Source organism: Sander lucioperca, chromosome 21, assembly GCF_008315115.2.
Source record: "Sander lucioperca isolate FBNREF2018 chromosome 21, SLUC_FBN_1.2, whole genome shotgun sequence".
Classification (NCBI taxonomy): domain Eukaryota; kingdom Metazoa; phylum Chordata; class Actinopteri; order Perciformes; family Percidae; genus Sander; species Sander lucioperca.
This window is the reverse complement of record NC_050193.1, coordinates 11,707,102-11,731,853: the sequence shown is the minus strand read 5'-3', so window position 1 is coordinate 11,731,853 and position 24,752 is coordinate 11,707,102. Positions and strand designations below refer to the sequence as shown.

General features: G+C 40.5%; 1 protein-coding gene across 6 annotated transcripts in view; it reads right to left on the bottom strand.

Moving 5' to 3' along the window:
* tnrc6c1 (trinucleotide repeat containing adaptor 6C1) overlaps nt 1-11,042 on the bottom strand; it is a 45,440-nt gene extending 34,398 nt beyond the window's left edge. For 4 of the 6 annotated variants that reach the window (XM_031312334.2, XM_031312336.2, XM_031312335.2 and 1 more), the window contains exons 1-3: nt 10,880-11,042; nt 4,714-4,816; nt 3,815-3,836 (exon numbers count right to left, since the gene is read on the bottom strand). In XM_031312334.2, the coding sequence (XP_031168194.1) occupies nt 3,815-3,836; nt 4,714-4,776 (85 nt within the window). In that variant the 5' untranslated portion in view covers nt 4,777-4,816; nt 10,880-11,042. The remainder of the gene's footprint in view (nt 1-3,814; nt 3,837-4,713; nt 4,817-10,879) is intronic. The other 2 variants (XM_031312337.2, XM_031312338.2) reach the window with 1 other exon arrangement.
* Between the last annotated feature and the right edge of the window lie 13,710 nt (nt 11,043-24,752).

Here is a 24,752-nt window from a genome sequence, read left to right as displayed (position 1 = left end):
TGTTGCTCTTTAAAAAGTGGTTTATCATCGCCATTGCTGCAGCCATTTAAGCTGTGCTCATAAGACATGTAGTAGAGGCGGTGACGATGACAAGCGGCACACTGGCATAAATTCCCCCCTGATCATACCGCAATTTATGACTCTCCAACACAAAGCGCTGGGCGTAATTAAGCGAATGTGAAAAGGCAAATTAATCGGTTATGAAATTACTGCCGTGACACTGCTTTATAATAATGTTATCTTCTATTGCGCTATGTAAATGTGCGCCTTGAGATGTATGTATGTTGTGCCCTATCTTATACTGATAAAAACGCACAGCATGAACAGAAACACAATAGCTAATTAACCCTTAGAAATTAACTTTAGTACAGCTTGTTGGTGGCTGAAGGCTTCTGCTGTGGCACATGATACGTAGCTATGATGGGGCCAATAATTATTACTGTTACACTCCTCTATCTGGTACTTTCTTGAGGATGGCTGGCCAGTGGCACTACACAGGAACTGACAACTTGCATGGCAAACACACAGATCAAGGTTTGGCTCTCCTGTGACGTTGATCTACACTGTGACACAGTGGTGAAAACGGGTAAACAAAAGCTACATGAATGCTACTAGCCTTTATTTTAATGCAGGTTTTAAGTTTAAACATATTTATGTATCAGAAGATGTACACTACATGTTATGCTAAGATATTCACACATGTATATTTTAGAGTGCTTTTAGAATACCGGCTTTTTATACCGTACATGAAGCAAGTATGAGCATGAGGTTACATGGACCGGCAGGTTTATTGGACAGTTTTGGCGACATCATCAGCTCTACATGGACTCATAGGGAGAAATGAAATTCTGGTAACTGACAGGAAGTCACGCTGCCTTTTACTATGCCTTATGTGTTTATTTATCTGCTCTGCTTTCACAAACAGCACACAAAGAAAGGAACTGATTTTGTGTTCAGACTGCTACTTGACCTCATTTTACGAATAATGATGAACATAAAGAAAAGAGGATGGGAAAGAGGATATTTTATGCTTCTATTACGGGGGGAAGGTTACTATGTGGTCACTATGTTTCACTCACTTCCAATGAAGAAGTGGCAAAAAACAAAGAGTAGGACACAAGTTCAACACGCTGTTACAATGGTTGCCAAATAATTTGCCAAATATATACATAGCTCAGCTTGGAAGCAGACAGAGACCCTCCTTTTCAGGCAGTCTTGGTCTTAGTCTTGTTGACTAGTTCTCACCAGAGTTCAACAGACAGCTTTCACACCATCCCAAAAGAACCATACTAACCAGACAAACACACCAGGTTAGGTGTGAAAGCACCCTCATAGGTATTTTGGTATTAGGAGATGAATGTGCTACGTTTGCTAATGAAATTCATAACATTCTCAGTGTGGGTTAGTGAGGCAGAGGGGTCTGTGTAGTATTTGTGAGCAATGGAAAACCATATGAGTAAAACCATATGTGTGTGTTTGCACAAGCACACAATGTACATAATATGCTGCTGGTGTTTGCCTGTCATATAAGGGGACTGGTAGAATGACAGTGTGTGCCTGTGTGTATGTGTCTGAGAAGTGAGCCAGTTGACGTTCTCTTCAAATGGCCCCCTCAGCTGTGCCGCCAAACAGGAAACTGACATGCATTCTCAGTTTCACATAGCTCCGTCTGTTTCTTTTGCTCTCGCATGCCCTTTTCCAGCTCTCTCAAATCAACCAAAGGCACTGTGTTTTAATAGCTGCCACTCTACACTTTGCACAAATGTAACTACAACAATTAATTTTTATCTCTTTGCTAACAGCCCACTTTCTTCTGCTCCCTCCTGCTGGTCCCAGAGTGGGTCTCTCTTCTTGACTAGACAGGAGGTGGTGTAGTGTTACTATGGTGCTTGTGGTCTTCCTGGAGATCTCCTGTATATAGATGCCTGTTTATTCAGCCTACACGCTAGCCTTGTTCTCCTAATTAGCTCCCAGTGTACCCTTCATTAGTATCAGATACAATCTGCCTCTCTTAGTCACTCATAATGTAAAAAGAATATTTTTTGAAATGTTATTGTTTTTGTTGTGAATTAGCCACTATACTATTAAAGAATTCATTAAAAATAAAATAAACGTCATATCTCTGGCATCACAATATATATAAATATTTTTGGATTTGAAATGAGCTCTAGATCTAAAGAAGTTGCTTTATATCTCTGTGGAATTTATTCGTGGTGAAATAATAATAGACATTTTTTCAACTGAATCAACTAATTGATAAGTTGAAAAAAATCCAATGATTTATCGTCAAGTAGGATTTTCTTTGGTCAAGAACAGTCCTACAATAAACTAACCAAAGCGTCACCGTCACATGGCCGAAGAGGATTTATATGAGCATATCAGAGTACACATATGTACAATATGCTAAAAAGTCATATGTGACATTTAAAGGGGTGAAGATTTCAGTAAAATGAGGTCACGGCATGTTGCTGTTATGAGCAGCAGCCACGAAAATAACTGTGCAACTCACAGCCTAGTTTGAAGATGGGGAGAAAAGCCTAGTATATATATAGGTCAATTTGTGGATGCTGTGAAACAACACAAAAGACAAAGAGAATAGTAACACAGCCAACCCAGATCACATTCATTAGTGCAGCAAACTGTGAGGGGCTATAAGTGACTCAGGAAAGAGGAATAAGGGGTGGCAAGGGGCACCTCTGTGACATTACAGCCTCATTAACTCATCCTTCAGGGAGAGAGTAGGTGGTCAAGGCACTGACCCTTGACGATAGAGAGTTCACAGTTGTATGAACCCATAAGAGGAGAACTTACTTCTTTCTACTGATCTAAATTCACACAAACACATTTGTCTGAACACAGCTTTGGGCACAAAGACACTAACACTGTAATTAGGTGTCCATTCTCTTGCTGCCAAAGTCTGCCAGAAGCTCTAATCAGATTTCACCTTGCCCATCCCTTGCGAAACATTAAGTCCCTCTCCCATCTGCCGGCTCATCTCAACCAGGAGATCTGCTCCTGGGCTAACTGACTGTCCAACACTGTCTACCCGCCTCTCTCTGGTCATTAAGAGCACTGGCTTAGAGAGACAAAGTGAAGAGTGGGTCTGCAGCTGCCACAGAGCAGGAGTTCAAAACCTGCAAGCTAAGCACACTTTTCCCTTCAGAAGTCACCTTCCAATCAACTTTATTCATGTCTTTTTAACATTTCCTTATGTTTTCTTACTCTACTGAGATTTCTCCTCACCTCTACCCTCCTAGGCATGCCTGAGGAGCCCACAGGGAGGCCCGAGGAGCAGCTGCACCATCCCTATGCTCCTTATTAGTCTTGTATGGGCACCTGGCCTCCATTTTGGCTCAGGTAGTATGGACCACCTGGCTGCTGCTAATGTTTTCAGTTAAAGATGTTTGAATATAATAAAAGCTAATGCTTCATTTCTAAATTACACAGCAGTGAACAGAGAGCAAATTGAGGCTCTGAGGCAAAAACGCAATCCCGCACAAGAGTTATCCATCTAATTAGGAGGATACACAATTTAACACACCCACACAATAAGTCTCCCTACTGTTTGAAAACATTGTATCACAAACTCATTGGCAAGGATCATGGCAGACAAACCTGGCAAAATGTTGCCTGCACAGAGAAACTTTGTGTTATCACACGTGCAGCATGTTGTAACACAAAGCAAAGGGAGATTCACATTTGCGGGCAAATAAAAAAGTAAGTTAAGTAAATTAAATCTGAGCTACCTATTTTATATGTGTGGCAGAATACACTAAATAAATAAAGTTGAATTCAATAAGTCACAAGAACTCACCTTTGGTTATCTGTTCTGTGGCCTGAAAAAGAGAAAGAACTAATTAGCAATAAAAAAAGAAGACTCAGAATAACTTATAATGAAGCAATAACCATCTTTTATAAGTGAAAATTGTGGGCCTAAATGTTAATGTGCCATCAACATCTGAGTCGCATATCTCTGGCTCTCCAGCTGCATGACAGTGCTGGAGCAACTAGCCAGGGCAATCGGAACAAAATGTTCAGGGGCTGGTTCTGCTCATCTATTGAAATGCTAAAAGGTTCATGTTCATTCGTGCTGCTCGAGGGGGTGAGCGGGTTCATTGCTCTTGTGGCTGGAGTCGGAGTAAAATAGAGAACACAAATGCTCCTCCTATACATTGAGAAACCTAAACATTTTTTCACCCGCACTGGGCAAGAAGCATCAAGGATACATGAAATGTATTACAGAGAACAGCAGGTAAAAACTGAAAACAGATGACCCACTAAAGGAACAAGTGAAGAGGAGGGGTAGAGGTGGGGGGCTGCAGGGTAAAGACTACATAATGTTCTGGTTAATGCTCCCTGTGGAAACACACATGACAAATTGCATGTGCTCAACATGCATGTGATCAATGTGATGTAACTTCCGCAAAAACACCTGAGCATACTGGAGACCTGTGCTTTGTTGCGCACCACCTAACATTTAAAATAATACAAAACGTTTTTACCCTCAACAGCTTTGTATGAGATTTGTTGAGAAAAAAGGAAGTGGAAGCATTTCTTTTCATTGCTGGGGATTGTTGGCCATGCATGAACCCCCACTACACGGGGTCTTATAGTATCTTACCATGTTGGTTTTGATTAAACGGTAGGCAGAGGCAATTAAAGCTAAAAGACAAGTGTATTTGTGTCAAATGAGTGGGCCTGCTACAAGCTTACCCTTTTCTGAGCAGCTTCTTTCTTTTTCTTCTCTTCTTGCTTTTTCTTTTTCTTATCTTCCATCAAATGGTTCTCTTCTCGTGTTTTTTGCTTCTTCTCACAGCTTAAAATACAAAAAGAGAGAGATGGACATTGTTTTTATCCCAATCACCAACTGAGGAAGGTACTGTGCCTTGGCATGTGAACACCTGCAAAAGTGATTTATTTACAGTTACTAAGCTGCATTATTCAATTGTTGCTCTCTTAGGTAAAATAAGTGTTGTCAACGGCTGCTGTTCTAACAGTGGTGGCCAATGAGATGAGGCCCCCGTTCTTAGAACTAATATGTGGGCAGACCATAGAAAAACAATACATGCCAGTATTCTGGGTCGTAGACAACTTTATGCCCACCATTCATGTGGACAAAGTCTCAACACTGACCTGGTAATAGCTTACACCTTCTCTACCCAGTCCTGAGACAAAAAGTGTCCACAACAGACAGACACACACCACCCTAGCTGAAAACCACCTGACAATGCCCTGTAATTGCATGTGCAAGTGCATCCAGCTGAGAGCTTTATCTATCCTAATCCTCTACTCAAAAAAATAAAAAATTAATAAAAAGCTGGAAGCTGGGTTTTTTTTAAGGACTGAGAGAAAAGGAACTAGCCTGGAAAAATACATACATTGGAATCAAGTTCCTTAAACCTTAAATGGGAAATTAAAACCATCAGCCTTTTCTCCTGCCATGCCTATGCTGCTGCCGGCAACAGCGGTGTGCGCCATTGCCTAGCAACAAGCGCTCCCCGAGGCCCTGGTGAGCAGTCAGGTGGAGACAGACAGCGCCCTTAAGCTCTGTTTGATTGTGGATGTTCAATAATGGAATTGGAAATACAAGAAGAAAGTTGAACAAATCTGAGATTATGATTGAGAAATTGAGTCAGGGCTTGGAGCATGAGAGCGACGGTTCAAGAGACGGTTTTGAATATCCAAAAACAAACAAAACAAACAAAAGAAAAGTATTTTTAATGGCAAATCTAATACGTTCAACCAAGAATATGAAAAGGCCATTTATAAAATGTTACTGTGGTGGTGATAAAATAATTCATCCAAGCAGCACTGATTTAGCTTGGTTATAATGAAACATTATTTTTTTTCTGACAACAATAGAGTTGGAAACAGTAATTCACTGTTGTTTTCTGTATGGCTGAAAGGAGCTACTATGAATGGTACGAAAAGGTATGCGGGGATAAAATACAAAGGGCTGTGACTGGTTTAAAATTTGAAAGTAGTCAACATGCATCAGTGCAGTGCAGTGTCCTCCATCCTTGTACGTGAATATGTCAGACAACATTGATGTATTGTTACTAGACCCTGTGAGTAATGATTTTACACGTGTAAGATTTAGGTTTAGAATTGTAATGGTGCATAGTCACTGCACATTAGAGTTCATTCTGCTACTACATTTGTAACTAAATTGAAGGTTTACAGTAATGTGTGATTCATTCTTGATTTCTTGCACCATGATCTACCTAAACTGTTGAGTGTGCAGACAAGTTTTTCCAAGCTGATCTTGCAGCTGCTGCTGCTGCCACCATCTCCCAGAGGCCACGGTCACCTCTGCTCTCAGACTGAGCGGCGAGCAAACAGGTGACAAAGGATCCCAACGGGGAAGCCTCCTGTTCACAAAGATCAGACCCCACAATATTTTTTCATCTGTTCTTTATATCGTTTTTAACGCTGACGTAACATGTGGAGAAACTGTTAGTAAGTAAGGAATCTAACTAGAGAACTGCTAATATTAAATTTGTTTGAGGGAAACCAGTGCATTCTGCTTTCTATGTACTTTGCGCTACACTGTTAGAAAGTGTGTCTTTGCATTGCATCATTTCAAATGGCCAATCAGTGATGTGCAAGAAAGAAGTGTAAGAAAGGCATAAACAACTAAATAATTAAATAGGCAACTGGAAACCACCCACAAAACCTGTGCAAGTGCATCTCTAAATGACAATGTTGAAGATGAAGCGTACCCAGCTATTGGCTATATTAAAACAAATGTTTTAATATATTTTTGGTAGACATACTGTACTTTAAATGTGATTTACTTGGTGTCAAAACAACCATGGCTGTTCTGAATTAACTGTACATCAATTGGAGTTCAGCTCAACAACAAAGTCATCTATTTGTGTTAACAGATCCAAAAAAAACAAATCAACCAAACTGCAAAAACAAACAAACAAACAACAACCTGTGACTAGTTATTTCAGCACAGTTAAATGAACTAAATATTTGCCCAGCTTGTAATGTTTTCACGTCAATGACTGATTATTTGTTTTTATACAAACTTTTTAAAAATAGAAAATGCTATCAGTATTAACTGTAACAAACAGGCTAATGTTAGCAGGAGCTGAGAACTTAATTCAGCCAATCCTGCAGCACTCCAGGTCTGATGGTTTAAAAGAGCAGCACAACAATGAAAAGAAGCTCCTTGATAAATAGAGTGTCTTTATAACTGGACTGTTGACCAGCTTGCATGCATGAGATTAGGTTGTTGACACACCGCCCCCATACTCCTATCTACCAATTCAAATCATACACACTTATTTTTACCCTCAAGAGGCTGGATACGGAACCTGCTGATGCAGCTGCCATGCTAAATATAGCGGGTGCTGCTCCTTTCAAAGGCATCAGTGGGGGGCTTGTGTCATGTAGGATCAGAGGATAAGAGAGATGCTCCAGTTAATGTGAGCTGCTGTCGGCCTCGGACCCAGATGAGGAGAGTGAGTGCCGAGCAAAGCGTCAAAATTATTTCAGTTTAGGAAACATTGGGTCCCCTGAGCAGGACAGAAAGAGTCTCTCTCAATGAGAGTTGCCGTGTCATTTCCAAACATATGCCTGGCTTGGACAGATGTGTGTCCCTTGGACTCTGTGTTGGCTGATGGTAAGAATGCAATAATGGCGCCTCCTGCCCATTTGGAAGCTGCAGCATCTCTGGAAATATAATGGCACTATGTGAATAGACATAACTTTAATTAAACTACTATTTAAAAATGATACAGACTCCCCCATAGATAACTTTTGTAATTGAAAAGAAAGGAAATTCCGAGAAGCCCTTTTTATCAAATGTAGATAAGAACATGAATAATAATAATAACATAAAGGCCATTCTATAAATAAATAAAATCACACAGAGGAGGCTGCAAGACAGCAGTTTTCATTTGATGTTTACTTGTAGTAGCGGGCTGTGCTACATCATGAGCAGCCGTTTGTAGCAGGAAAGCACAGCTCGTGTGGATATGAAGGACGCAGGTCAATGAGCTCAGCTCTGTTGTGGAATTATACCCTCCTGTCAGAACAACAGGATTAAAGCTTGGTGTCCCTCTTAAAACCACACACTCATTCTGCTGACAAAGGAAGGCAAAAGGAAAAGAAAAAATGCAGTCAGACTGGGGAGAGACCAAGGACAGCCAATAAAAGCAAGTGTAAAATTGTTAGAAAATTGAGTGGAGTCTGAGAGGGAAGAAGAGTCGATGATCGCAAGGTGAATTGTGGACTTGTAAATGCCGAGCTGCCCCACTTCGGAGCAATGAAGATGAGGGGGCTACGATTGATGGGGCTGATTTGTGTGTATATGTGAGAGATGGGGGAAGGGGTGCTAGACGGCAGTCGCTGGGCACAGAGCCAGGAATGCCATCGCTGCAAGCTAAACAAGAGCACGGCGAGCCCTTGGGAGAACGCTCGCTAGCAACCACAGCAGCAGCCGCCACAGCTATGGCAGAATGTGCAGCTCCCTCTGCAATCGCACTTGAGGGCAACACAGCTTTTTACTCCGAAAATATCTGATATGCCATAGTGTTCAGTAGGTTTTCAAATGCACAACCTCAAAAAACACACCACGAAAACATAACAAAAAAACATAACGAAAAGTAAAAGGCCGAATTAGTGAGCATTACCTTTCAAACAATGTGACGATTTAAAAACTGCTGGGTATGCACTAATAAAGTCCTTGTGCTCTGCAAAGAGGATTGCACTCTCTAAAGTACTTGAAGCTATTCTCAGTGTGGTCATGTTAATGCTTTCTGACCTGAGCGAACGACAGAAAAAAGAGAAACTTATGCTGTACTCCTGGCACTCTGAACAGGCCCTAAAATAACTTGTATGGACACACTCCAAAAGCACTGCCTCCAGTCCCAATGTAGGTTGTCTGCTTCAAAAGTAATGGGAACTCTTTCACAAGCCCGGTTGACAATTTATTGGTCCAGGTCAGAAAGAACAAAGAACGTCCCTAATATATGTCTTTTTAAACTCTAATCACGTAGCTTTCTGACAGTTACCACATCCTCTTCATAATTTGAAAAAAAAAGCCTCTGTGTGGAGTAATAGCCTGTACTGTACGAAAGGGAGATCTCACATAACTGAGCTGCAGTGAGACCAATCGTATAGTGCAGATTTTTATTTCTGTAAGGGACGATAAGGAAAATGCTTTAAAGTAAAATTTTTCTAAAAGAAATACTGCCAAGTGTCTGACACCCCAATACAAAAGCATAGGTGCACTGTTAACAGCTGTAAAGAACTAGGCCTAATCTGTACACAAATATAGCAACTACCTGTCCAGCATTCAAAAACAAACAACGGATGAATGAAACTAGCATTCAAGCAAACTTACTTAAAAAAAATTATCTAAACTATGAGACGGAAACATATTTCTTTAACAGCAATAAACTGTTTTTCTGCGTAATGAAAACTCATCATTTCCACTGAGGACTCCAGCTAAGCATCCCATCACTGACACCAAACAACCCGCCAAACCAAATGAAACAATCTGGCAAAATGCCCCTCGTCCCTCTAGTCCAGCACTAAGCAAAAAGCCATCAAGAGTTTTGAACTGAAAGTGAGGCTATGACCTAAGCCTTATAGTAATCACCATATTTAGTGGACTGTTTTTGTTATCAAGCCCCCTTTGGTGCCTCTCTGTGAATACACACTGCCTCTTTCAGAGGCTTGGGGGCTGACTGGGGCCCCTGACCCGGCAGGGACAGCAAAGGCCCCCACCCCCTTTCCTTTACTGCCACCATCGCTTCATCCCTTGCCAGGCCCAGACCCAAATTAGAGACTCTAACACATTAGTAAAACCAGCGGGCCTCAAAGCTTACGTCAGCCTGCCCTCGTATGCATCAGGGAGCTGGCATTCCCAGTCTGTACACAGTCTGTTTTCTCCTTTAGGAGTGTGTGTCACTGAAGCTGCTGTAGCAGGAGCTACAACAGGAGGCGGGCAATGATGTTGCCTCTACTGTATGGTGAAGGGAATACAGGAAGCAATGCATCATATCTCAAGGTTTGCTTTCGATGCTCAAACTATGGACTAACAAGATAGATTTCCATTACATACAGTTTATAAAATATTATGCAGTTTCAATTTCAACAACCATCCCAAGGTTATGACAAGGCAATGAAAGGCTCTAAAAGTGGTCTCTAATCTCAGCATTTTGTATTTCTGCATATAAAGTAACCAGTGCAACATTTATTTCAAAGTTAAGGCCAGCAAACGACTAGCTATTCAACAAGAGAATGGCTGATTGGATAAGGATGCACGAGAAACAAATATTCTTAGTAAATTATATTGAAAGACAAGCCATATGTGGACATGAGTAAAGATTGTAAACTCAGCTTGCTAATGCGTTTACTGCCTGTCAGGTGATGCATGTTAGATACAGGCATCTCACTCTGCAGCACGGAGCATGTTATGTGAGAATGAGCTGCAAAAATATCCATGTCAACCTTACTCCTACACACCAGTGCAACAGCAAACGTTCAACCAACGTCTACAAGGTATTACAAATACAACTCAACAAGCAATAACACAGGATGCCCTTGAATTATTAGAACTGTGAAGCAACTGTGCTGCTTAGGCCAATCAGCCCAGGTTACCACTGAAATAAAACCTACAAAATCCGTGCTAAGGTAAGTAACTCATGCACTGACTAAAAATAAGGACCTTTCTGCCACAGATAACTGCGATAACCACTCGCAGCGAAGAAAACATTGATGTCAAAGTGGGCTGGGCTGAACAATTTTCATTCCCTTTCCAGCTGCCATATTTAACTTTAAAATTACGCATATTTCCGAAAGTGGACAACAACAAGGTGCAAATCTATCGTGCTAAGCGCCCAAAGGGATTAAACCCTACCATGAAGCGTTCAGGAGGTTCTCGTTGGCGGCGGAGCCTCTGCAGCCATTTTGTAGTAACTGACCGGAGCTCGAGCTCGAGACGGTTGAATCGGTGGTAACGGGGGGAGGGGGGTGGAGCTTCACCTTGCCACGTGACCTTCAATAACAAAACAAACTGGTCCCACTTCCCAATGCTCCACCCCCGGCGTTTCCATGACAACTGCAGCCCCTCCATCACTCCCCTCTCTACACTGATGCAGCTGTGTGGCCTCGTGCACCCCCCTTCCTTACGCTCATAGACGTATATAATATACAGTCTATGCTTACGATATAGGCCTATAATAGCTAAAGAAGAAAGTAAGCAAATCAACAAACTACGTGTGAAAAGTGAATTTTTCTACGGGGATAAATATAATATATAACAGCATTTCAGCCTGCAGTTTGTACAACCTGGAACCTGTGCTATGTTTTTACACCAATAGAGGGCACAATTTCTACTATAAACCATAAACTAATGACCCACTCCACAATATGCTGCTGCTGTGGTGTCATTTTTTACATTTGACACATATGTGCTAGGAGTGATACCAAATCAGGGGTGGAAAGTAATGAAGTATATTTATTCACGTACTTTACTTACACAACTGAGGTACTTGTGCTTCCATTTTGTGCTACTTTTATGATACTTTTACTCCTCTACATTTCAGAGGTAAATATTGAACTTTTAACTCCACACTGATTTTATATTTAAAAAAAAAAAAAAAAACATATGATGAGCTAATAAAACACAATACCTTGTTAAAGACAGTAGTTCTGAACATTTTTGGCTTGTGACCCCTTACAAAAAAAACTGTACTTGGGGTCCCTTGACATCTGTCACATTTTACTAGTAGTGGAGTATTTTTACACTGTTATATTGCTACTTTCCTGAAAGGGGAACTACACCCATTTTCAAAATTCATACATGTTATGGTCTAAGATAGTCCATAGATATGAGTAAACATGAACAACTCTCTTCCAAATCCCAAAACTAGAGTGCTAAAACTCTAATTTGTAATGTCATCAAGTAGCAAGTCTATAACTGCTCTATATACATATATCATATACAGGACACCCTTTGAGGCAAGTTTGTGATTTTGGGCTTCACAAATAAAATTGACTTGACTCGACATGACAACAAACTCCTAACTAACTCACCTAACTAAGGATAGAGAGCGTTGTATACTCCACAGATTGAAAAGCCCCTTGAGGCAAATGTGTGATATGAGATATTGGGCTATATAAATAAAATGTACTTGACTACTTTAGAGACAGGAAAGGTATTTTAGAGCAATGACATTTGTGTGTATTTGTGTGGATTCCAAACAGGCAACCTGTACTGGTTGTAAAGCTTTATTACACCCGTCATATTTGAGGTAGATGCCACTTCACTTAGATCTAAAAATGATTGTGCTGCATTTAAGTGCAATAGTATAACCATGTATATGCTTATGTATGGACTGATGCATCAAAAGGTAGCTTGTAGCCTAACCACCAACTTATCAGACATACTGTATATATTCCCAATACACTGGAGGTGAAACCAGTCACTTCCACAAGTCAATATTTTGGCCACTTTAGAATGAGAAATTCCCTCCACGCATGGCTCAGTGGAAACGTTATCTCCACCATTGAACTGAGGAGAAATTTGGAGTGTGTGCCTGGCCAATGTGTCACTACTCATTGAGCCAGATCTGGAGCAAAATAAAAACCCTCATTAGCAGACATGGAAGTCCACTCTAAAAGAGACTCCAGTGGCATCTGATAGGGAAATGAATCTGGAAATATCAAATGGTGAAAAGCATTTTCACAAAGCAGGGTGATCACCACCATGTGCTTGAAATTCCACAACCATCTGTACTCTCTGTCGCGGGCATATGGATTATGGTGTCACCCACATCTGGATAATCGGAGGGAAATGCATTACAGTGACGGTGGCAACAAGATGATGGAGGGCAAGGAGAGAAGTGTGTGGAGAGGAGAGGAGGGGAGGCACTAATTATGCACCATGGTGATGAATCTCCTGTGTCAGATAGCTTACCTAAATCATTTTTCAACTTTGAATGTGTGTGTGTGTGTGTGTGTGTGTGTGTGTGTGTGTGTGTGTGTCTGTGTCTGTGTGTGTGATATTTCCATGGTGACCACATTCTGGGTGATACCATCTTGTCATTGTTCAATTTTAGTGATTTGAAGATCTAAACAATGTTGTGATCCTGAATTTTTTCATTTTTTTTGCATTTCTGTTTCATACTCATGACTTATTGTATAGTGAATGCTCAGAAATGGGTTGAGTGGCTTGTTCAAGGTTTATTTAGGAAATATTGCTGCTGTAGAGACTCAACTGTAATCAGAGTGTAGCCTGTCTGTAAATTCAGCGTGTTGTGTGATTCAATGAACTATACATTATATTGATGTTGTCTCTGTACAACATATTGTTGCTGATGCTGTTAAACTGAGCTTGCCATGTTACACTGAAAACAGATACCATGGTTTTGCGGCCGCTAAAGTGAAGTGGACCGTGACCTCTGTGGTCAGGGTATATCATTTCACGTGAAGGAGAAGAAATGAAAGACAAATGGTTCACTGGTAGCTCTTCTTCACTGTATTTCAATGATAAATAGAGCCTTTTTGTGCCCCTGAACAGCTAGATTTAGGCCAACTGGTGATATTAAATCTGAGAAAGAAAGTAGCCCATTGTTTTCAGCTACAATTCAGGTGTTAGTTTACATCTAATTAATCCATTTGTATTGTTGACTTGTTAACCAGTTTACTCCAAAGAAAATAAACACATGTAAATGCATTTATTTACCGTTTTGTCTTATTTAATGTAGCTGGTGTGGCTGAATGAATGGTTTCTTGTCCACCTTCATTTCAATACAATTGATGCCAGGATGGATTCATATCTCACATAACCTGTTCTGTAACATATTTAACACTCCTGATATTGTTTTTGTAAATGAAGGCCGAAGAAATGTTTTAATCCTAGAACTATTCTAGGCACCCTTGGGCATGTTCATATCTGACTATTGTTTATGATTGAAAGGTTTACCAAAAAAAGAAAAAGAGCAAGACAGTTTTTTTTACCCTGGAGTGTCAATTAATGTATAGATCTCTATATTCTGTATACTTGTAATGTGATTTTCTGATTCAGATACAGCATCTAAAACGTGTGTGTGTGTTTGTGTGTAAGACAGTATGTGAAAAGTTGTTGAAGAGAAGAAAATCTGACCTTGCTGTCTCCACTGTGGACGTTAACAGCATTGATCAGTGAACGCAGCCAGTCGATGTAAATCTGAGAAATTCAATTATGCCCCTGCCCAACTGACCTGTTAGGCAGAGGGTAAAAGTTCAACGGTCAGATTCTTACCATATCAACCTGACCCTGTAAGAGGGCAGGTCTGGGACATCTCCCAGGAGCAGAAAGGCATTTGTATTGATTGAGTTAAAGGGTTGGAAACACAACTTATGACATATACACATAGAGGCGGGTACACGTGCTGTTTTAATATGCTCTTGTATAACAGTAAATTAAGGTAAAATATAAATAATCTGCATATTTTATATTATATTTTAATGCATAAGTTAAAATAATCTAATATAACATATAATATTACAACATTCACATTTAACTTTTAATACTTTAAGTACATTTTTGCTAATATTACATTCTTTACTTACTGTAGGTGAAATTTGTAATGCTTTTACTATTTCCATATTGCAGTATTGCTAATTTTACTTGCGTAAAGGATCTAAAATGTTCCTCCACAACTAAGTGTCACTTTGATAAGGGCAAGGAAGTATTAATAAAACAGTAATGTGTATTTAAAGCTATATGTGATACGTAAAATGTGCACTGCTGTTCTAGCAAATAAAAGCCATAAACATAATAAACATATACAAAACATTGCCAGTTGTGTGTAATACATTCACTTTACAGATAAAGATAATATTTCTACACAGCATAGGCCTACACAGCTGCCTCCTCTTTGCCTGTATTGGTGCATTATTCCAACATTAGAGCAGTCATCTGAAAACCACGGGAGACTCCAAGCTAAATCTAATGTTTGAAGTGTAGTGAGACAGCAGGTGACAGTACAGTTGCCTGGAGCATGCCCATTACATTGCTTATATTAGTGTCAGTCTTGTGTAAACTGGAGGAAGCCCATCAGTATGGATCTAATGTGATACAGGACCACTTTCTCAGAGATCTTTTCAGTATTTGTGCTAAAAGCCAGTATTTTTCCTTGACTTGGCATCCCATCCTGTTTATCCCAAATTTGTTGAGAAACAGGTTTAACTTGCACATTATTTTATTTTTTACTTCTATCCATACCTTGGCCTATAGTCCAAGTAAGATATGCAAGAATTAAACCACGACTGTTAGAGAGATCTAATGCCTGTGTATTTCCTTAGAATAAGTGGTAAAATAGAAGATGTTGGTGTTTTAGGAAGAGCAGCTGAGGCAAGTGTAGGATACATGGAAAGTGATAATCCACAATGTTGAATGGCCAGACATTACAAGTTTGAAACATATATCTTTTTCATGCACTAATGGCATAGAACCATTAATGTATTTCATATGTAAATATTCAATCAACAAAAACAAACATTCATGGTAAGCAGTGATTCCACCAAACCTCGTTCAGACCAACAGATCAAATGTCTCTCTTTCAGCGTCATTTTAATGCCTCTGTCATCTGATGTTTGAGATTCAAATAAGAAAAGACAATTAAATATGAGTGATACATCATCATACTTCACTTCATATATTGTTCGATAATAGAAAGAGAGATAAGTGATGGTGCTTTGCAGCTAATCAGACATGAGATATGTGGGTGGGCATTAGCCCCCAATTCGACGTTTGCAGAGCGGCAGTCAGCACTAATCAGATTTATGACATACGTACACAACATATTTATGTACCTTTATGGATTCAAATGATTCAATTAAACAATTAAGCTTTGGAAAACATGAGTTTCCCATTGTAATGCTTTTTTTGTTTTTTACGTTTCTTTGTGTCACAAAATTTTCCCCTCCCTTTCCTGTCATGACAAACATTACATCTTCTTATGTATACTCAGCAAAGCACAGACCCAGATAGATTCACACAAATATGGAGCACATCTCTCCCACGGAGAGATAAGGGAGATGTGACACAGTGACATGCTATGAAAACTTGTCAGTTTGTCATCCTTCAAAATCAGCAAAGGCCGCATCTGCCAAGGTTACTTTGCTGTCACCCTACCAACAGCTATGATTGTTTCTATTTTCATTTAAAATGAGATTAAAGTCCTTGGGGGCAGAGATATCAATACATTGTAACATAATAGGTCTCTTCTAGTGAGCATATAGACACTTGGGCCAACAATGGCCACGGTCGATATTTGTCTGCCACTCATGATTATATGCACAGAAAGCGTCAAGTGATATAAAGAGACTGGGCACGGAGAGTGAGCGAGATAGAAGGGAAGACCAGTCTTTCACCAGACACAAAGAAAGTGCACGTGTTTGTAAAACCATCACATTTTCCCCAACAATTTCAATTAGCAACAGCATCACACAGAATACAACATCTCTGTGAGCCGAGTACATCAGCACAGAAGGAAACAATGACATGTACACACTGCATATCTTCAGATGGTGCTTTAATACTATTGGGAGCACAGAAGTGTTGGGCGGAATACAACTGTAATAGTAATAGTTGTACACGCACACACGCACGCACACACGCACACACCGTCCTCTTCTCCCCACAGCATCCTGTGTCAGAGTGATGAATGTCTCCTTCCTGTGAGTGACCTCCAAGGTCTGCGGTAGTGGGGCAAATGCAGCCTAGCTGCCTCGTTTCCCCAGCAGCTACAGCAAGGTAACAGCTCAGGCATAATTCAACATCGCTTGGCCATGGCTCTAATCGCAAATGTAATCAAACTGGCTGAGCTGCTACAGGCTCTGCAGTGCTGGGTTGGAATAGATTAGGGTGGGGTGGGCTGAAAGGAGGATTTGTTTCATTGATTTTGAAATTTGTCCAGTGATGCCTCACACACATGTATACACATACATTCCTACACAGGGTCTACAGGGCTATTACACTGCATCATCATACATACAGTACATAGCACTGTGCTTACATTACTGTCAATCAGAATCAGAAAAGGTTTTCAGAATCAGAAAATGTTCTCAAGTGCTCAAGTCCACACGTTAGCAGACTGCTGGCATACATGTACATATGAAAACATACAGGACATTACTACACACACTTGGTTATACTTCAGAGAGAAAGAGAGGATTCAAATAAAAATGCAATAGAAATAAACCAAGTGAGGAATAAATCAGTCAGAACCTATGGGAACATACTGTAGGATTGTAACGCAAAACTCCAACTGCCTCCTGCCAAAAAAAACGTTTGTTCTGCTCCATCACGTATGCCACCTCTGCCTTGGGATGTGCCTGTAAATTATACATAAGTATGTCATTACGCACATAAGCCAATGCCTAATGAATATGGGCAGCGTCGCAGTCAACAGCATCCCCTCACTGGAGAGATCCTATCTAGGCCACAGCATCAATCTTCCTGTCAGCGCTGCAGCAGCCACTATCTATGCTTCGCCATCATAAACAGATATATTATTCATGAATTAGCATTATTGTCCACTTAATTATTCAGCAGGTCTTAATCATCCGGCAGATAATCTATTACAGGTCGTGGGAAATTAGATAAGGAAAGATAATGTTGTTTCAAGGGTCTCACCATCTTGAGGTGAGTGTTGAGTGTTTTCTGCTTGCATGGTTATGAATTTATGAGAGGAATGAGGTATGAGGTATATTATTAAGATTGTCTGGGAAAATTGTTTGGAGAAGATTATTTCCATTATTGGTAAGAATGGTATGAAGGGGGGGGGGGGGGGAAAGTAGATGAGACAAAGAACTAAACAACCCTGGGATGTATTTAGATTGATGGGACAATAAGATGTGATGAATTACAATTAGCACCCTGAGGACTGTGCACCCTTAAGTAGTAATGAGAACATTAATTTCAGAAATCTTCTGTCAATGGAGGTAAAGACTGTCCTCAAGGCAAAAACCAAGATTAACACAATGTTAATAAAATAGCATAATGCTCATTGCATGTACAGTGTTGCATTTGAACTTAGCACACACACAGGTAGGTTACTCTGGCAAAAAAAACAACTTGAAATCTTCTTTGCGTTGTTTTACTCAAAACCTCATAATTTATCTTTCATAGTCCCTGCTGCTGTCCTCCACCTCTGGCTATATTCTGTCTCTGGTCACCTCATCTCTCCTTCCTGCAAACCAGCCACCTCACCCTCTCAGTCCGTCCTTGTTTTCTAGTCCAAGCACATACACCACAAAGGGCGATGAATCATTCATAGCTGCACATAATGCCCTCGGCCCTCTCCCCAGAGAGAGAGACACAGACAGATAGAAAGAAAGACAGTGAGGCAAGCACATACAGAAGAGAGAGAGAGAGAGAGAGAGAGAGAGAGAGAGAGAGAAGAGGCTCGTAACTGATAAGCTTGAAATGAAATGGGTTAAGGTGTGTGACAATACAGTTTGCTACAGATTAAATAGATGTAATAGATACAGTATAAAGCATGTTTTAGGGAGGCTGGGTAAGACATTTGACAATTTAATAAGGTCTGATTTGCTGATATGGACAATTTTCATATATTACAAACGGAGATACATAATATTATGTGTTTAATAATACCTCAAGTCACTTCTAACACTTCCTTTTGTTAAACGGTCTATATGCTTGTGTACAGCATTCCTGCATAACAGTAGGTGCAGCCTTGTCTGAGTCAAAGCTGGACCAAAAAAAGCCAATACCAATAGTTCAAGACCAAGATCAATATAGTGTTTTTCAATATTACGGCATTCACAAATTCAACCCCACCAAACCTTTGGTGGGTGTATTTTTTATATGTTGTGTACATATACAAATAACGTTGACGTTTGGTTTCACACAGGACACGAACAGCTCCTGGGTGAAGTTCCTGTGTGTTTGACCGATCCATCCATCTCAATCTTCACCCTACCTTTTGTCTATGCTGCATTTGGCTGAACTTTCCATTCCCTTTGTATCGTGCACTAAGCGCTTCATTCAGCAGGCTTTCTCACCCTCATAACTAATTAGGCCCAAAAGTAAAGGAGATTAACTTTGAGATATTATCTTGTAGATAGGAGATAACATCTCATACATATGAGATAACATTTCTTACATAGGAGCTAAACTTAGGTCTTGGCCAACATTGTCTACAATTTTTGTTTTTCACCTTTCAGGGCTTCCTTACCCATATGCATGCACATAAGCTCAGACACGCTTACACACACAACATACACGCAGGCTTTTAAATACACCTTGCATACACTCATTAACCAATGGTACATTGTACATAATTCATGAACAACACGTGCGAATCATATATACACAAAAACACTTCAATAAGCCTTATTAAACTATGATCTGTAATTGGCAGAATACCCCTACAACATGTCGTAAACAAGATAACAGGAAAGAAGCTTGTTTTGTTTGTCCCAGAGGGACAGAACAATATGTTTTATGTTCAACGGAAGAAAGACTCAAATATTCTGGTTGCCTCTGTGTTTGGGGAAGGCTCATGACAAACGCCTGTTAATCTGGAAGCACTCGTAAGTACACAGTACACTCTGTGTTCACAGTACACTCTGTCAGCTCATGATGTGCCCTTCTCCAGTTCTGCCCCCTCTCACCTCTCCAAATTTCACACCTTCAATTAATTTGTTTCTTTGGTTTTTCAATTATGAATGACTCAACAATGAGCATTTGGTATTAAGATTTGTTGTGGCTTGAGATGCCTCTCCTCATATAAACAAGTTTCTCTTTTCTTTGGTTCTGCTTAATTATCAATTTTGATTATTAAAGCCATGGATTTTGGTGTAAGCTAATCAGGTTGCTTTACATCTTTACATTAGCGGCACATGTGTGTTCTGCACGTCTCAAGTTTTGACCGCACCATTTTCACAATAACAGCGGGTGGTGTGGTATCAGATAACAATAACTACTAATAACAATATAACTTGAATTCTCAGTGATAAGTCAGTAAGTAAATATATCAATCTAAATTGTACTTGATCCCATTTAAGGGTCAGCCATAGGCCTTTGCATAATAGCAGTAGCTGTAAACATGATAATATTGGTCTTGAACCACCAAGAGACCACAGCACCTGGCGTGCAACAGCTCTGTGTACAGTAGCATCTGCTGCAGCCTGAGGATATCTATTCTTCTAACTGGTCAGCAGGCCTCTAAATCATACAGCTAGTAATACACTAATCGTCCCCTGAAACCACCCGGTGTGGTGAAGCAGCAGGATTGAAACAACACGCAGTGACAGAAGCTAACACAATCACATATGGTCAAAGGGAAGGATCTTGATTTCTTTTGTAGAGCAAATCTGTCCTTGTGTCTGTGATATTATCAGCAGTGGGAGAGTTAGAGGCTAGGTTAGATAAAGCATCTTAAAGTTTCCATTCTTTCATCAGCTCCGTATGGATTTTCCCTTTCCCTTCTGCTATTATCTCTATTCTTTTCTCCACTTTTCCTCTATTACCCTTACTTAACAAAACAGTAGAAAAATAAAATGGCCTGTTTGGCTCACACTGTTACATTACAGCTATGCCAGCTCATTTCCCTTGGGGGAAATTAATCAGTGAAATCAGCTGCTGCAGTATTTGGTTGCAGTGAAAAGCTAAACACTCGTGGGTCATGATGGGACACCGTTAAAAAACACTAAAGATCAATTTAAGAACAAACTAAATGCTCAGAATCTGCTAAATTAAAAGAGCCTTTTAAGAACTGCTCTTGCAGCAGCCCAGCAGATCATGCATCTCTTTATGGCCTCTTAAGATATTAGGCTGACTTATGGCCATGCCACATTGGGGAAAGTATATTTACCACGCAAACATGCTACATTTAAAATATGAATGTACTGGCATCTTAAAAATTGAGACTTTGAGGATTTGTTTATCTGTTAAATGAGGTTGAGATAGACTTCCGCAGGCTGTTTTTTTTGTACACAGCACATAACAGGCCCTTTAATCAAGAGGAAACCCAGCAGCCTGTATGGTATGGTCAGATGAGTGCTGGAAAGTACCAGAGTTACAAGAAAAAAGCAAAGGAGTTGTTTGTACAGGTAGTGCATGCTGTTTTCTCTGTGTTCAACACAAAAAGGCCCACAGAGACAGAAATATAAATATATATAATATATAAATATATTGTATTGTATGTGCTGGGAGAGTGACAGAAAAGTGAAATCCACTCTGACAGCCATTAAACCACAAAAGGCCACAACATGACAAGCCTGGCGTATATGAGAAAAGGAACAAGTGCTGTTAAGTCTCCCATTATCCCCCACCCTCTGCAACCTACAAAGGCGTATTTTTCCATATCAAGGACCCAGAGTGTTTTCCTGTTAATGCATCCACTCACCAAGACCTCACCTTCCTCTCCTGTTCTCTCTTCTCTCTTCTCTTTCTCTCTCTCCTTCGCCTCTCTCACAATACAAATGCCTTTCATGTCTTTATTGGGAGTCTGAGGGCTCTCAGTGTGTGTGTGTGTGTGTGTGTGTGTGTGTGTGTGTGTGTGTGTGTGTGTGTGTGTGTGTGTGTGTGTGTGTGTGTGTGTTAGTTCCACTGTTGCCTTGAGAAGCTCTCAAACTCCTAATTGCTGCACTACAATTGAAGCTGCTGGGACAGACCCAGTCAACTTTAACCCTGTTTTCACTCTGTTCAATGAAGGTGGGAAAGAGGGCGAAAGAGAGAGACAGTGACAGAGAGATGAAAAGAGAGAGCGGTAAAGTGAGGAGACAGATGCAATGTAAGAGAGACAGTAATGAAGATAACGTATGGGGGAGAATCTGGGTTAAGAACAAGCAAAAAAAATATTGTATTTGACAAGAAAAGATTTTTATCCAGGTATGACCGTTAAAATGTTCATTTCTTCCACCAAGTAGCTTGCTGGTTTTTTCCACAAGCTTTTAAATAGAAATAGGTATTATTAGAGTGTCTGACTTTTTCCTATACCTTATTAAGTGGGCAGTGAGAAAATCCCCTGTGCTCTCTTGACAGCTTTTGGCAGCAGGCAGCCGGCTAGACGTCTTGGCCCAAGGGGTGCAGCTAACTCACTCAACTAAGGCCCCCACCGCTGGTTGCCATAGAAATAACGGGAGGAAGATACAGAACCTGCCAGATGGAAAATGTCAATTACTGTAGATATGTAGATATAGACAGGTAGTGTGGGGTATCCGGGTAGGCATCTGGCAAGGAGGGGAGAGGCTGAGTGTGCCCACCTTCATTTAAATATAATTCTATACACAACACCCATCTGTCTCTATCTCTGTCTATTAGTGGATCTCTGTCCTTCTTTTCTCTCTGTTACACAGTGGTGATCAGGTGCTGAGTGTAAATATAAGAGGTGTCAGAGAACTGAGGGGTTTCTGGGGCAGCACCGAGGAGTTAACTCCCCTGTATAATCCACATATTGATCCCTCTACTCGGCCCGAGCCACGATCAATACAGGCAATAAAACCAAACCCAGCAGCCTCTCTGGGGGACTGTGACAGACCCTCAGGCAAGATGTGTGTGTGTGTACACATACATCTCCCTGTGTGTCTGCAGCGTGGTGTGTGAGATGATGGCGTGTACAGTCTGTGTGTGTCCCAACACAAATCAGTCAACTGGACAGCCCTCGGTGGATGTCATGCGCGCTTCCCTCTCGGGACACTCTGAACATTCAACATAACAAAACAGTCAGTGTGCTGCATAAATGATCAGACAGCTGTCAAGGCTCAAATCACAGAGAAGTTGTATCACAGCATATGCTATCATCACTCACGCACATGCACACACACATTTACTTGCATGAATGTGTAAATGCACAACTGCAGATGTATTACAGAGTGTCATGTGTACACACACAAACAAACAAAAACAGACATGTATAGACACACACGCACGCACGCACGCACGCACACACACACACACACACACACACACACACACACACACACACACACACACACACACACACACACACACACAGTGAGATACAGTGCCACCTGCAGGTGAGTCATACATTGACCAGTAACAACATCTACAATATCTTTCTGATAATGAGCCACAAACATACATTACAGTCATTTTAGATCCCACACTTCTACTGGCACATTTTCAATATTTGACAGAGACAGTAAGCTACACACAGGGATTATGTGTTTTTACACACAACAAACAGATGAAATCATGCATGTAGCAATATAAAAATACTGGCAAACATCTTCACACACACACACACACACACACACACACACATTCACACACACACATACACACACACACACACACACACACACACACACACACACACACACGCACACATACAAACGGCGAGTGCAGAGAGCCAATTTTCCTGACCCTGAATACAAATATGAATTAACTATGAAATTACAGCAGGGAGGATGTTTATAATTCACTATACATCACAGGATTTGTTATTGTTACTACCCCCATCGCCTCGGTAATCATCATCACTTTTATTGTGGCTGTTAGCGTAGCATCATTAGCATACCGTATTGCAGTGGGTGAGGGGAGACCTGAGGTGGATTGCGATGCTCATAATATTGTTATTGTGGGCAAAACTATTGTTACAGGCAACACAATTATGCAATTTCACATCTTTTAATATCTGTTGAAAGTTACACAGTTCCAGCTTCAATCAAATTCATGAGGTGTGAGTTGCAAAGGCGGTGAATTATATATTTATGGAAATCAGCCCATGAAAATCACATTTCTATGATTAGACATCTCCGAGGCCGTAGTTAATACTATTAGAAGCAAATATTATACATCATTTTAATGTGGAATCCTATACAGTGTTTTCTTTTTTCTGGGGATATATTTTTGCAAGAAACACATTCTGAGGATAATCATGTGCACTGGACTCTAGCTGATGCTTGTAAACAGAGAAATTAAATTGACCTGATGGTGATTCTCAGCAGTAGCAACTGCAGCAGCGAGAGAGGGAGAGAAAAATAAAAGGGAGTGAGAGGAAGGTGATCAAAAAGAAGGATGATGGGAGGAAGAGTAAAAGAGCAGGATGAGAACTCAAAGATAGACTGAGAAGTATTTTGAGTGAGAAATATACGAATAAATGAGGAAAAAACAGACTGGGCAGACAGACTGAGACAGAGAAGCTGTAATATTAAAGAGTAGCTGAGTGTTGAGCCGGGCAGACGAACCAAGCCTGTGATAACTTGACAAATCCCAGTGCTTGAGAGGATTGTGCTTCATTAACAGATAAAGAGTGGAGGAGACAGAGGAGAAGAAAGAGAGGGGCAAGGGGAGATGGCTTCACTCTTTGTTCTTCAGCCTTTACTCATTTCACTGTTATCTGCTTCAGGGAGCTTTATTTGATGACATGACCTTTAAGTTAGCAAGAACATGAATTGACAATGAGCACAAGTTTTCAACAGTACATTGATTTGTGTTTCATCTCCTACTAGGATGCTCTCTTATCACATCCCCTCCTGCAGTGGCAAGGATAAAGGTGTGTGTGTGTGTGTGTGTGTGTGTGTGTGTGTGTGTGTGTGTGTGTGTGTGTGTGTGTGTGTGTGTGTGTGTGTGTTAGAGAAGAGTTTAAATGTGTCAAAGAAATAAATATGCTCTGTTCACAAATGGCTACACACGTCTGCTGCTAAATACAAGTGTGGCAAAACAAAAACACATTTAACCTATTACACACTTTTAGGAAGATAAAAAGATTCACTTGACAATCATGTTTGTGAGGATTAGTTCAACA